Source organism: Poecilia reticulata, linkage group LG21 (assembly GCF_000633615.1).
Source record: "Poecilia reticulata strain Guanapo linkage group LG21, Guppy_female_1.0+MT, whole genome shotgun sequence".
NCBI lineage: Eukaryota > Metazoa > Chordata > Actinopteri > Cyprinodontiformes > Poeciliidae > Poecilia > Poecilia reticulata.
Window position 1 is genome coordinate 1248724 of NC_024351.1, and position 12486 is coordinate 1261209.

The 12486-nt window shown below is 48.2% G+C and overlaps 2 protein-coding genes across 4 annotated transcripts in view; both read right to left on the reverse strand.

Annotated features, from left to right (window-relative positions):
- pex7 (peroxisomal biogenesis factor 7) overlaps nucleotides 1–12486 on the reverse strand; it is a 38676-nt gene that overhangs the window by 8581 nt on the left and 17609 nt on the right. The window contains exons 10-11 of one of the 3 annotated variants that reach the window (XM_008397037.2): nucleotides 10497–10596; nucleotides 7053–7160 (exon numbers count right to left, since the gene is read on the reverse strand). In XM_008397037.2, the coding sequence (XP_008395259.1) occupies nucleotides 7092–7160; nucleotides 10497–10596 (169 nt within the window). In that variant the 3' untranslated portion in view covers nucleotides 7053–7091. Of the gene's footprint in view, nucleotides 1–5972; nucleotides 7161–10496; nucleotides 10597–12486 lie in introns of those variants that run through there. The other 2 variants (XM_008397038.2, XM_008397036.2) reach the window with 2 other exon arrangements.
- slc35d3 (solute carrier family 35 member D3) lies at nucleotides 1358–5816 on the reverse strand. The gene is made up of 4 exons (XM_008397035.2): nucleotides 5181–5816; nucleotides 3729–3939; nucleotides 3061–3218; nucleotides 1358–2985 (listed from the first exon to the last, which is right to left on the reverse strand). Exons 1-4 carry the CDS (start codon nucleotides 5403–5405, stop codon nucleotides 2257–2259), a joined length of 1323 nt encoding a protein of 440 aa, XP_008395257.1. The 5' UTR covers nucleotides 5406–5816; the 3' UTR covers nucleotides 1358–2256.

The following is a 12486-nucleotide window of genomic DNA, read 5'->3' on the forward strand; positions in this document are numbered from 1 at the left end:
AGCTGAACGTTCATCAGCTGAACGTTCATCTGGATGAAGAACGTTCTTCATCCAGATGAACGTTCATCCAGATGAACGTTCTTCAGATGAACGTTGGTCTGAAACGCTTCATGTTTAAAATGAACAGCTTCAATTAGGGACAATTTGAGTAAAAACTCAATAATCAACAGAATTATCAGAATAAATGATTCTCATTTTAATATTTTTGGTGAAAGCTCATTAAAAATGCCACAGAAGTTTTCAAAACATCCTGTGTGCAGATGAAGCATTAAAGGTTCTGCGACGACGTCGAGGCAGATGTTTCTGACATGTTGACAGTTTGGATGAATTTCACGACAAAATTCCCCAAAAATCTCCTAAAATCTTCAACTCAGATTGAAAAGGAGAAATATTGAATATTTAGCCATGTTCTATTAGCGTGCTAGTGTTAGCATTAGCCCAGTGGTTCGGTCGAACCCCAGGGGTTCGGTGAGTCGGTCTCAGGGGTTCGGCGGAGCCTCTGCAGGAGGTAAAGACTCACTTGTGTAAAGTCGTGATGACGCCCCGCTTTGCCATCAATGCTGCAGAGGATCACGTTACATGCTGAGCCAATCAGAGGATCACGTTACATTGCTGAGCCAATCAGAGCTGCAGAGGAGCCCTGATTGGAGGAGCTCCTCTCAGCAGGGATTTGAACTTGTGTCTTTAATTACTTTTTACTAAATCCTGTAGCATTCGGTGTTCTTCTAAATCTGCTCCTTGATCGCATATTTTCGGGGTTGCTACTGCCTCTAGTGGTGTGGAGGTGGTAACACAACTAATATAATTACATTACTAAATCAGAATACAGCAAAGTCTTTATTATTTATTATTAATTTTTAATTTGTTTAAGAATGTAGAGCTAATTAAATGATCTAAACAAAACCTTCCGGTTTCTCTCCATGGCCAACATGTTGAAACTGTGATAATTTAAATACTTTGTGTCGTTACTGGACAGTCAGCTGAAAACACTGATTATAGTTTGAAGAACTGAGACTCTACCTTTAAGAAGACTTGGTGACCATGGGGTGACCCAGACTCTGGTTGGGTCACCACTATGTCCTGAATCTGGGGGGAAATAATCATATTATATTTATCACTAGAGTTCAGTGGATGTGAAACTGGTGGGTTTGGTCCCTCAAAAAGGTTAAGAACCGCTGAGTTAGTGTGTTAAGACCGGACAGGATAATTACCTTATTATTGATCTGACCTTAAAACAGAACATTATCTGGAAAAACCTCATTCACATTTTAAATAAGGAGCTAATATTATTGTGGTTATGTGAGTTTTCAGATATTATAAAACATATTTCCCTCTAATTATTAGGCAGAAGCCAACGTCAGTCTGGCAGCCATTTAATATGAACTCAGTGAATGATACACACAGCAGACATTTCTAAACAGCTGACATGATGGAGTCCCTTTATTCTGTCACGACAAAAACAACCAAACGTTGTTTTATTACTGAGGTTTTAGAAACAGATTACAGTAAATAAAAAGGCCACAGTGGAATCAAACCGTTGTGACTCTGAGTTTTTCCCTTCTCAGCTGTGAAAACACTGAAAATAATAATAATAATAATAATAATAATAATAATAAACATTTTTGGCATTTTGAGACTCATAAGTTCAGAACCAAACCAGAAAGAAAAACAGCAGTTTAATAAAACCTGAAATAAAAATCCACCTGCTGAGGTGAAGAAGTAAAAACGTCATAGAAACTAAATTCTTAGTTAAATTACTTCGTTTGGCTCTTTTAGGTAAACAGACAAACCTCTGATGACCCGGATGACCCGAAGAACACGGAACAGAACCGACTCGTTCATTTCGATTATTTTGGCTTTGGTGATGAAATGGGAGCAAATGAAGCGCAAACCGGACCTGCAGGGTTCGGTCCAGCCGGGTTCTGACCGGACCGCGTCATGCTAGCCGTGCTCTGCGCCGCCCCCTGCTGGCTCAAACTGGAACTGCTCGTTACCATGGAGACGCGGTCAGTCCGCCTCCTGGTTCCGGAGTTCTGGGCCGTGAATCTTCAGCAGAGAGATAAGGAAGCCAACAAGACCATCAAGCATTTGCCAAGCGGGCCGATGCAAATGAAAGACGTCCTCCTGTCTGTCCGTCTCCGTCCGGTCCGGTCTGTCCGTCTCCGTCCGGTCCGGTCTGTCCGTCTCCGTCCGGTCTCTGTCCGCTGAGTTCCTTTCTGTTTCAGCTCAAGAGTCCGTCTGGGTCTCCATCCCCCCTCATGGACTCTGAAGCTCCATGTTATCGATCAGGTTTTCCTTCTTGGTGAGCTGCAGACTCCTGACGGACCTCAATGCTCCTACCAGGTTCTGGGTGGCGGACCGGCCGGAGGCGGCGCTCTCCTGGTGGAGGTGCTCCCTCTGCATCTCCAGCGCCTCTTTCTCCGTCATCACAACAGATTTCAGGCCACCGTCTCCCTCGGCGGTGCCCCCCACCGGCAGCGCTCCGTTCGATAACTGAGGCGCCTCGTCCTCTTTCCCGTCTCCGCCCTCCAACGGCTCCGGCTCGGGACCGGGACCGGGACCGGGACCGGCGGCGGCCTCTTCCCCGTTCAGCGGGGGTTTCTCGGTGTAGGGGTCTCCAGGCTGCGCCGCGTCCTTCTCCAGGTCCTCGTACAAACTCTTCTTCTGCGTCTCAAAGTATTTGACCACGCAGTAGGTGATGGAGCCGATGGTGTTCACCACCACTCCGCCGATGAAGAGCCGCGTGGGCGCCACGTCCTTGAAGGCCAGCATGCCGACCGTGATGGTGGCGATGCTCTTGACCACGCCGACGAAGCTGGTGGTGACGGCCGAGTTGATGTAGGTGCAGTGCAGGGTGGTGAAGTTCATGGCGCAGCCGATGAAGATGCACAGGATGAAGATGGCCGTGATCTGGGGTTCCTTCCAGCCCTCGTAGGACCACATGTTGAGGGCGTCCATGGAGATGATGGAGCAGATGAGCAGAACCTGGAACAGGAAGAACGTTAAAAACAACCAGAAACGAAGATGAAAGCAGGAAATTCCTAAAACCAGGTTCCGCACCGGCGACGCCATGATGGTGATGGCGTACTGTGCAGTCAGAGGTCCATACTGGCTCTCCAGACTGGTTTTCTGGATCAGAACCAGGTAGGAGGCATGAACGATTACAGCCAGAACCCCGGTGACGTAACCAAACGGATCTCCAGTCAGGTCTCCGGCTCCTGCAGGAAACAACCAAGACAGGAAGTGAACCTGCAGGCCGACAGTCTGAGCTTCCGTCCATGAAGGCAGGTTTCCACCTGAGCTGTGCTAAACAATGAATCACAATCATTAGCTAAAGTGCTACATGATCAGTGGAAGCTAATGCTAAACACTACCAACATGGTATTTAACAGAAGCTAATGCTAACATGCTAGCCTTGTTCTCTACTGTTTAAAATCAAGTTAGTGAGTAAAAGAGAGAGAACGTGAGGACAGGAAGTTGAAGTGCTGCATTAACAAACTACACCCACTTCAAAATAAGAGCATAACTTCTTGAAGAATTCTTAACCAAAACTTCGACTCAGATGTTGAACTTTTATTCAGCTGAACGTTTAACAATCAGCCAGAGAAATTAGCGCTAAATGTTCTCAGTTAGCTAAAGTGCTAAACTAAAAATTAGCTCTGCTGTTAGCGGATTAGAGGAAGTGTCCGCACCTCTGGACGGATGGATGGATGAATCCTGGCTCTTACCTGCCAGAACAGCGCCCCCTGTGGTGATGAGCACGGCGGTCACCACGCCCACAGACGGCAGCGCGTTGCGGAGGACGCACACCCCGATGCAGAGCGTGAAGAGCGGCAGGCAGCGCTTGAACACCACGTACATGGGCAGACTGAGGCCGCGCAGCGACCACAGCGTCAGCGTGGACTGCAGCGTGGACAGGATGCAGACTGGCGCAAACTCCTGCGCAAACAGGAGCAAAGTGTCGTAAACACACATCATCAGCTGCGCCGTTTTACAGCACAGCGGGGGGGGGGAGGGGGGGGGTATTAGGGCAAGGAAAGAGAAACATGAAGTACAGATATTACCAGAACAAAGTCATAAGCAAGAGTTCAAATGTGATGCAACACTCGGCACTGAGGGACTCCACTCTGGGACACGGTGGTGGCAGCATCATGCTGTGGGGGCCTCCTCAATGTATGATAGGAACATTGAAGTTCTGAAACATCGGAACCAGAGTCCAGAACTGAATGTGACAGAAAGTCTGATTGCGGATGTTCAGCAGCGGAGCTTTCAGAACCTCGGAACCGCCTGATCCCGGTTCGGTTCGGTTCGGTACAGATATCTGCCAGCTTCTGGATCTGCCATGCAGTAGGATCCATTTATGAAGAAAGCAGCAGCATATTTACACCACCTTTATTAATAAACATTCATGTTTTCCATGAATCAGAACAGAAATCAGATTCACGTCATTTTGCTCCCTCTGCTGCGCATGCGCAGTGAGATCCTCTGCGCTCAGGAGGACGGAGCTGCACCGGAAAATTCACGGATTTATTCTGATAAAAAATCATAAAAAATGAGAACAAAACATTTTCTGTGTCGGATCGGAACCGGATCTGCATATGAACCGGGGGGGCGCCGCGCCACGGGGGGCGCCAGAGTGATGGGGGAAGGACTTGGCATTTTCTGGGTCCAACATCTGGTTGTGCAGATCGCCTTTAATGTAGGAACATGTGAAAATAATGTCGCCTCTGGTGAGGAAGGAACGTTTAGAATCTGTTCATCTAAAGGATTCTCTGAACGTTCTCTGACAACAACCGGAGAATTTAAACGAGTTTAACGTTTTATTTCCCTCTGGGATCAAATTTAATGAAATGATGATGTTTGGAAACGATGTGAAGGTTTTTATCTGGGTAAGTGAATAAAAGTTATTGATTTGTAACAGAAAACTGGAGATGAACTGAATGGACTGTTGGAGTCAAACAGGGAGAAAAGCTGCAGAAAGTTTCCGAACCGCAGCCGGTTCTACAGACCGGTCCGGTTCTACAGACCGGTCCGGTTCTACAGACCGGTCCGGTTCTACAGAACGTTTTTCTTCAATTTAGAATCAAACATTAAAAAACTATTTCAGAAGCTAAATCCAACCTGCAGCAGAAATAAAAGAAAACTTGAGGCGCAGCACCAGAACCGGTTCCGGATCCTACCTTGGCCAGCTGCATGCCGAACGGCGGCACCTGGATCCTGCCGAGCCGCCGCAGGCTCTCCAGCGCCAGCATGGCCGTGAAGCTGGTGAGGAACTGGATGAGCGTCAGGAAGCCGAACTGGTAGTTGCTGATGAGGAACTTGAGCAGGATGTTGAGCGACCCGGAGAACACGCCGTGCGCCACGGCCACGGAGATCCCCAGCAGCCGGCTCCGGAACACCTCCATGCTTCACCTGGACCGGGCGGCGGGGGGCCTCCAGCTGATCCTCTGAGGGATTCTCCTCTCTGCGCTCCGGCTGCGCACTGAGGGGGAGGCAGAGCGGCGGGGGGCGGAGCGGGACGAACCGCAGCCACTCAGGAGATTTTACCGCAGCGGGGGGGGAGGGGGAGCCGGAGCCCGGAGCCCGGAGCTCCTCCACGGGGGCCAAACTCCTCAATTCACGGACAAACTTCCCAGGAACTCCGAGCTGCTGCTGCTGCCTCTATGACGCAACTAATGCGCATCAAACGTCTCAGAAAACACATTTAATGATTCCAACACAAATAAAGACCAATGTTTAACATGGTGGAGTAAAATAATAATAATCTAAAACTCAAGAGTGAAATTAAAACGAAATGAACAAAAATATGATGTAAAATTAACTGAAATGAAAAACATTGAGAATTAAAATGAAACTTTAATTAAAATAAGATGATGAAAAGATGAATAGCGATAAAAAACTAAAACAGATTTTATAAAAAGGCTCAAGTTAAATAAAACAATATAATAAAATAATGAAATAATTGCTAAAAACACTAATCAGTTAAAATAAAACTCACTTTTTTATAGTTTTCTTTCATTTTAAAGGCTGATTTCCTTCTGGCTCCTGAAGGTTTAACTGCGTTCAGACTGAACGTGTTCAGATCTGAAGTTCTGACCCAGTCGGGTTCTGTTTCTCCCGGGATAAACGTTAATGATCCTGTTCAGGATGAGCTGAGCTCCCGACAGGCGGGGGAATCATTTTAAGTGCGATATTTGATCAGAATATCAGTTTTCAGGGCGGCAGCGGGAAGCCCCGCCCACATCCGGCCGCCGTCCTCCAGGCCCCAGGAACAGAAAAGATCAGGAACCATGAGAACCTGCAGGGGTCCGGGTTCACTCATTCACTCTTTCACTCATTCACTCTTCAAATGCGTTTTATTTCAGCTAACTGTGGAAATGTTTCTTCAGAGGAGGATGTTTTTACTTCTTAACGAAAACACTGAAAACCAATGGCAGTAATAATAATAATAATAATAATAATAATAATAATAATAATAATGTCTCCATGTAGTCAGTTTAATTCACCATCTCACTGTAAAGCAATAAAAGTGACTCTCATAAAATCTGTTAACTTTTCAAAACCGTGAGTAGAAAGAAATCCGGTGTTCCGCCGCAAACGGCGCCAGTTCGCTCTGCGTCACTCGGGCAGCGCTGTTGATCAACGTTGTTCCGCCTCCTGACTCGCCACCAGGGGGCGCGTCTGAGTGAGGCGGTTATAGCCAATCACAGGGCTGCAACGCTGGAACCAATAGGAAAATTCAGCTGCAGTACCACCATTCAACCGCTAGGGGCAGCACTGAGACACTTGCGATCACAATTTGCACAGAAACATAAAAACTATTCAGTTTGTCTGCAGTGGAAAGTGGATTTAGGGTTTAGTTACCAAAAGGTTTGGAGGTTCTGCTGCTGAAATGATGCTGGATGATGAAGAAAATATTTATTTAATCATAAACATCATTTACATAAAACACTTTATAATTAGGTTTCACGTCTCAAACTCAGAGTCCAATCAGCCAATAGGAGCTCAAATCCAGCCGGAAGGACCGCCCACTGTCCGGAAGACGCCCAGCGGTGTGTGTGTGTGTGTGTGTGTGTGTGTGTGTGTGTGTGTTATGGTGCTGCAGCGAGGCAGGACGGTGAGTAGATCTTCACCGTCTCATCCCAGGAACAATCCACCACCTGCAGAACCAAACAGCTGCAGTAACTGATCAATCAATCAATCAATCAATCAATCAATCAATCAATCAATCAATCCATCAGATTTTATTTGTCCAGCACTTTCAGCAGCTAAAAATAAACGCCTGGTCTGTCTCTCTGCTCTCAGACTTTCGTCCACTGAGGAACCGGCTTCATGAGGCTCTGGAGGTCAGAGGTCATCTTCAGCAGCTCCTCCCACATGAAGGATTGTGGCTCTACTGGTGAACAGCCAGGTTACTGCAGGTAAACCCGGAGTTTCACTCCATCGAGGCTAATAAGACATTTTAACACGTTGTTGCATCTCTGTCGTTAGGCTGCCGGAAGCGGAAGTTGTCTCTTCAAAATAAAAGCATCAAATCAAAAACTGAGTCAACCATATATTGTACAAAATAAAACAAACTGAAGGCCATGAGCGCTAAAGACGTGACGTAACAAACAGCAGCTTAGTTTGGGTTATTTACGTCACCTCCAGGTTTCAGGCCTGACAGCGCAGTAAATGAACCGGTTCCTGCAGTAAATGAACCGGTTCCTGCAGTAAATGAACCGGTTCCCGCTCAGCGCCTCGACCCGACAGAGGGAAACCAGAACCGCCTGGTGTTGGAGCAGAACTGACCGGACCGGATCAGAACTGGCCGGACCGGATCAGAACTGAGAACTGACCGGACCGGAGCAGAACTGGCCGGATTGGCCGGACCGGATCAGAACTGACCGGACCGGATCAGAATTGGCCGGACCGGAGCAGAACTGGCCGGACCGGATCAGAACTGGCCGGACCGGAGCAGAACTGAGAACTGACCGGACCGGAGCAGAACTGGCCGGATTGGCCGGACCGGATCAGAACTGACCGGACCGGATCAGAACTGGCCGGACCGGAGCAGAACTGGCCGGACCGGATCAGAACTGGCCGGACCGGAGCAGAACTGACCGGACCGGAGCAGAACTGGCCGGACCGGAGCAGATGGAGACCGAGGAGGATGAACGGTGGACCTGATCCTGTTCGGCCCGCTAAGGAACGGCTGCTGACCCGGTCGGCACAGCGTTAGCATTAGCTGAGGTAAATGTTAGCACGGCTAGCTTCCGGCTAGCGGCGGCCACCAGTCTGAAAGGTCTGAATGATAAACATCCGGGTTAAAATCAGACGTTTTTCTGCCACCCTTCAGTTTGTCACTGCAGCGATAAGAGTGTAATTCAGAGCGTTTTTAGTGTTTATTGTTCGGTGATGACTGTGCTGCCAGCGTGACGATCAGCAGACAGACGCCGCCTGCAGCGCTGATGTTTATCTGCTTTCTGTTCTGGTTCTGTTGGACGGACTGAATGTTCTGCTGGAAGCGGGTTTCCTTCAAACAGCCTCATTAGCTTTAGCTGGCTGCAGCTTTCATCACGTAGCCAGAGCCTTTAATCCACCTTCTGCTTTCTGTTCCTGTTTCCAGCTGCACGAAAACAGTTACTCTGATTTTATTTTAGAATAAATAGTTTTTTATGTTTTTGTGACTGGAGCTTCTTCAGAGTAAAAACTGTCTGTAACCTGGAGGCGTTTAAAACGGCGAAGCAGGCGCGCTGGTTATACTGTAACCATGGAAACGACTTAAAGCAGACTGACTGCATGATTCATTAATAAAGAGGTTGGGAATCACCTGAAAAGCACATTTGGTTTGTTAAAGGTCAATAAAAAGTCACATTAATGTCTTCATAAATCACAAAGATTTAAAAATGAGAAGTTTTTAAACTAAATCTAAGCTAGCTCCATACGCCGAGCTCATGCTAGCTGCCACGGCTGCCGCTAGCCGCATGCTAACTATGGGTTTGGACAAAGATTTCTGTAAAGTCAAACGTTTCTGGGCGCCAAGACGACCAGTTCCAGTCTGAATGCTGGTCATACTGGTTGTACTGGTGACTCCAGGACCGGAGGCTCTTCTGTCATCAACTTTAACAAGCAACGAAGCCAAGGAGCTCAAAGCCACACAGACCTTTAATGTCTCCCAATAATTACAGGCAAAAAAGAAAAGCGTTAATTAAAAGCTACTAATGGTTCAGAACATTCCCTCAGTACATCAGCGTTAAACTGTTTGCTTCATTTAAAACTCCAGTCTGAATTCATATTCAGTCACAGGAGAAAACATGAAGGTTGGAAAAACAAACCCTGGCCAGGATTTCAGTCAAAGACGGAGCTAAAGATGAAGATGAGATTAACCGTCCGTCTGAACTTCCTGTCAGGTTTATGGAAATGAGCTTCTTTTAAAGGCTCAGGTAGAATCTCTTCCCTTCAGTCCAACAACACATGCAGCTCATCATCATCATCAGGATGAAGTTAGCCGTGATGAGGATGATGCTGCTCAGCGCTGTGGCTAAAGGTTCATCTGCTCCAGAAGTGAAACTCGTTTCTGCTTCCAGCTCAAAGAAAACCTGAAATCCAGCTTCTCAGAAAATGGAAACCTGCCATCGGATCAATAAAACGCTGGTTCTGATCCAGGCTGATCAATAAAACGCTGGTTTGGTTGCAGGCTGATCTGCGTCGCCTGATGGTCAGCCTCTGAGCTCAGGCTGACCCGGCAGCCTGGACCAGACCCACAACAGGACGAGACACCAGAGGCCTTTACGACTCGCTGCTCTGAGCAGCCAGAGTGATGGATGACCCTAATTCAGCCTCACACACACACACACACACACACACACACACACACACACACACACACACACACACACACACACACACACACTCAGAGCGGAGCGCTGACAGGAAGGATTTTCCCACATCAGGGAAACTCCCGTTGATCCGAACCGTTTAGTTCACTTCATTCATGCTGTCAGGACATGAAACAGCCGCAATTTTAGAGATTTACAGGCTGGAAGATGAAGATGATGATGATGAAGAGTGGGATATTTAGGGCTGGGTGATGAAACATTAACGATATCAATTGTTAGAGAAACGTGATCAATATCCATAGAAAACATAGAATATTCAATAATCACACTGAACTTTGGTCCAGAACCGCACGGCATTCTGGGAGACGTAGGCAGAGGAAAGGCTTTAGCCGCCTAAGGCTAGCTAAGCTAGCTATGTAGCATCAACTACCTCACTCAGTCTTTGGTTACCTAGCAACAGCCTACTGGATAAAACGCACCTCAGGTTCCCCAAAGGTCATGAAGACAGAGGAGGTCAGAGATGAGTGATTATCATCACCATCAGTTATTATTACAGAGGAAGAAAAGTCCAGACAACGAGCCGAGGAGGGAGAGAGGGATGGAAACCTCATGGGTGGTGTGTTTTAGTTGGTCGACAACAGGAAGTGAAGAGGGTGAGAGGGATAAACTGGTCACCTGGTGAGGGACGTGCAGGTTGAAGTCCAATCCACAGACAAACTCTGAGTGATGCTCCACTGTGTCCAGGAGAGGCTGACGTCTGCCGAAGTCCCAAAACCTGAGGACAAAAACACAAACCCTGAGGGGGGGGCGGGAAGAGAGCAGCAGGACGACGGCGGGAAGCCGGGAAACCTCCAGGAAGTTTATTCTGCCAATCGATTGGCTCTGGAAAACTCCAGACTGTGATGTAGAAACAGGAGAATAACTGCAGGTTTCCTGGTGATTCATGTTCCTCTGAGCAAAAGCTTTTCCTGATTTGACACAATTCAGATTCTCTTTGGTTGTTTGATGAAACTGAAGGAGATGATCTGCTCTCCATTAGGCTCCTGACTTACTAGAACTTTAAAATATAAACTGAAACATTTATGATAAAACTGATCGATACACTGAAGAGAAGGAGCTAAAACCAGGAAACTACAACAACGGCGGCTGCATTGAGTAACCGAGCGTTGACCTCTGACTGCGTTAGCGTTTACACCGAGCTAATGCTAGCCTCACCGCGCTCAGAGACGGACCAGGGGACATGGAGGGACACGGACCAGGAGACACGGAGGGACACGGACCTGGAGACACGGAGGGACACGGACCAGGAGACACGGAGGGACACGGACCAGGGGACAGGGACAGACATGGACCAGGGGACAGGGACAGACATGGACCAGGGGACAGGGACAAGGAGACACGGACCAGGGGACATGGAGGGACACGGACCAGGAGACACAGAGGGACATGGACCAGGAGACATGTGGGGACAGCGGGGAAGACGATTGTCCACCAAACCTGGTTATGGAATAAAGACATGAGAGCAAAGAGGCAGTGAAGCTGCAGCTCAGGCAGCCAATCAGGCTAATTGAAAGACCGTTTCTCTTCCTGGGCCTGACAGAGTGAGAGAGTGTGTGTGTGTGTGTGTGTGTGTGTGTGTGTGTGTGTGTGTGTCCTGACGCAGCAAACACTCCCTCCAGACTCATCCACTTTGCAAATGCAATTAAATCATTTTCAGACCAGAGAGGGGGGCTGCAGGTTTCAATGGGCTCCATTAGGGCAGTATTAATTCTGGAACCACCGCGTGCGCGCGCACACACACACACACACACACACACACACACACACACACACACACACACACACACACACACACACACACAGATGAGTGTGTGGCTCAGAGGTTCTCCTCCTGACTGATTGAGTCGTTGGTGTAAATCTCAGCCTGTTTTTTGGCTCAGCAACATTTTATTCCACTAAATGGTGACGTAGTGAAGCAGAGCAACAGCTCAGGCTGCTGGATGGAGCTGAGCTTCAGTCTGTCATCCATCAGGCAGGGAGCTGATCTGGTCTCTGGTTGTTGGTTCGATTCCTTTGGACGAGCAGCAACGTGTCGCTAACAGACTCACACTTAGTAACCAGAGAGCAGATCAGTTTCTGGCTTAATGGATGCAGTGGACAGAAATACAGAAGCGTTTCTGTCATAGTGCCGCTCAGAGGAACCATAACGAAGCCTCCATGCTGCAGCATGAAGCCTCCCTGCTGCAGCATGAAGCCTCCCTGCTGCAGCATGAAGCCTCCGTGCTGCAGCATGAAGCCTCCGTGCTGCAGCATGAAGCCTCCGTGCTGCAGCATGAAGCCTCCCTGCTGCAGCGTTCATCTCTGCCTTGCTGAGCAACGATCAGATTCACTGGGCTGGAGGGACGACAGCACAAAACGGAAAACATTTTCTACCAGCAGGGTGTCAGACCCACTGACTGACCATCCAACTGACCATCCGACTGACCATCCGACTGACCATCCGACTGACTGACCATCCGACTGACCAACCGACTGAGCATCCATCTGACTGACCATCCAACTGACCATCCGACTGACCATCCGACTGACCATCCGATTGACTGACCATCTGACTGACTGACCATCCAACCGACTGACCATCCAACTGACCATCCGACTGACCATC

Coding starts and splice junctions, on each gene's coding strand:
- slc35d3 (XM_008397035.2), bottom strand. CDS start 5,405: ATGGAGGTGTTCCGGAGCCGGCTGCTGGGGATCTCCGTGGCCGTGGCG. Junction 3,940..5,180: donor TCGGCATGCAGCTGGCCAAG/GTAGGATCCGGA, acceptor CTGTTTGCGCAG/GAGTTTGCGCCAGTCTGCAT. Junction 3,219..3,728: donor AGGGGGCGCTGTTCTGGCAG/GTAAGAGCCAGG, acceptor TGTTTCCTGCAG/GAGCCGGAGACCTGACTGGA.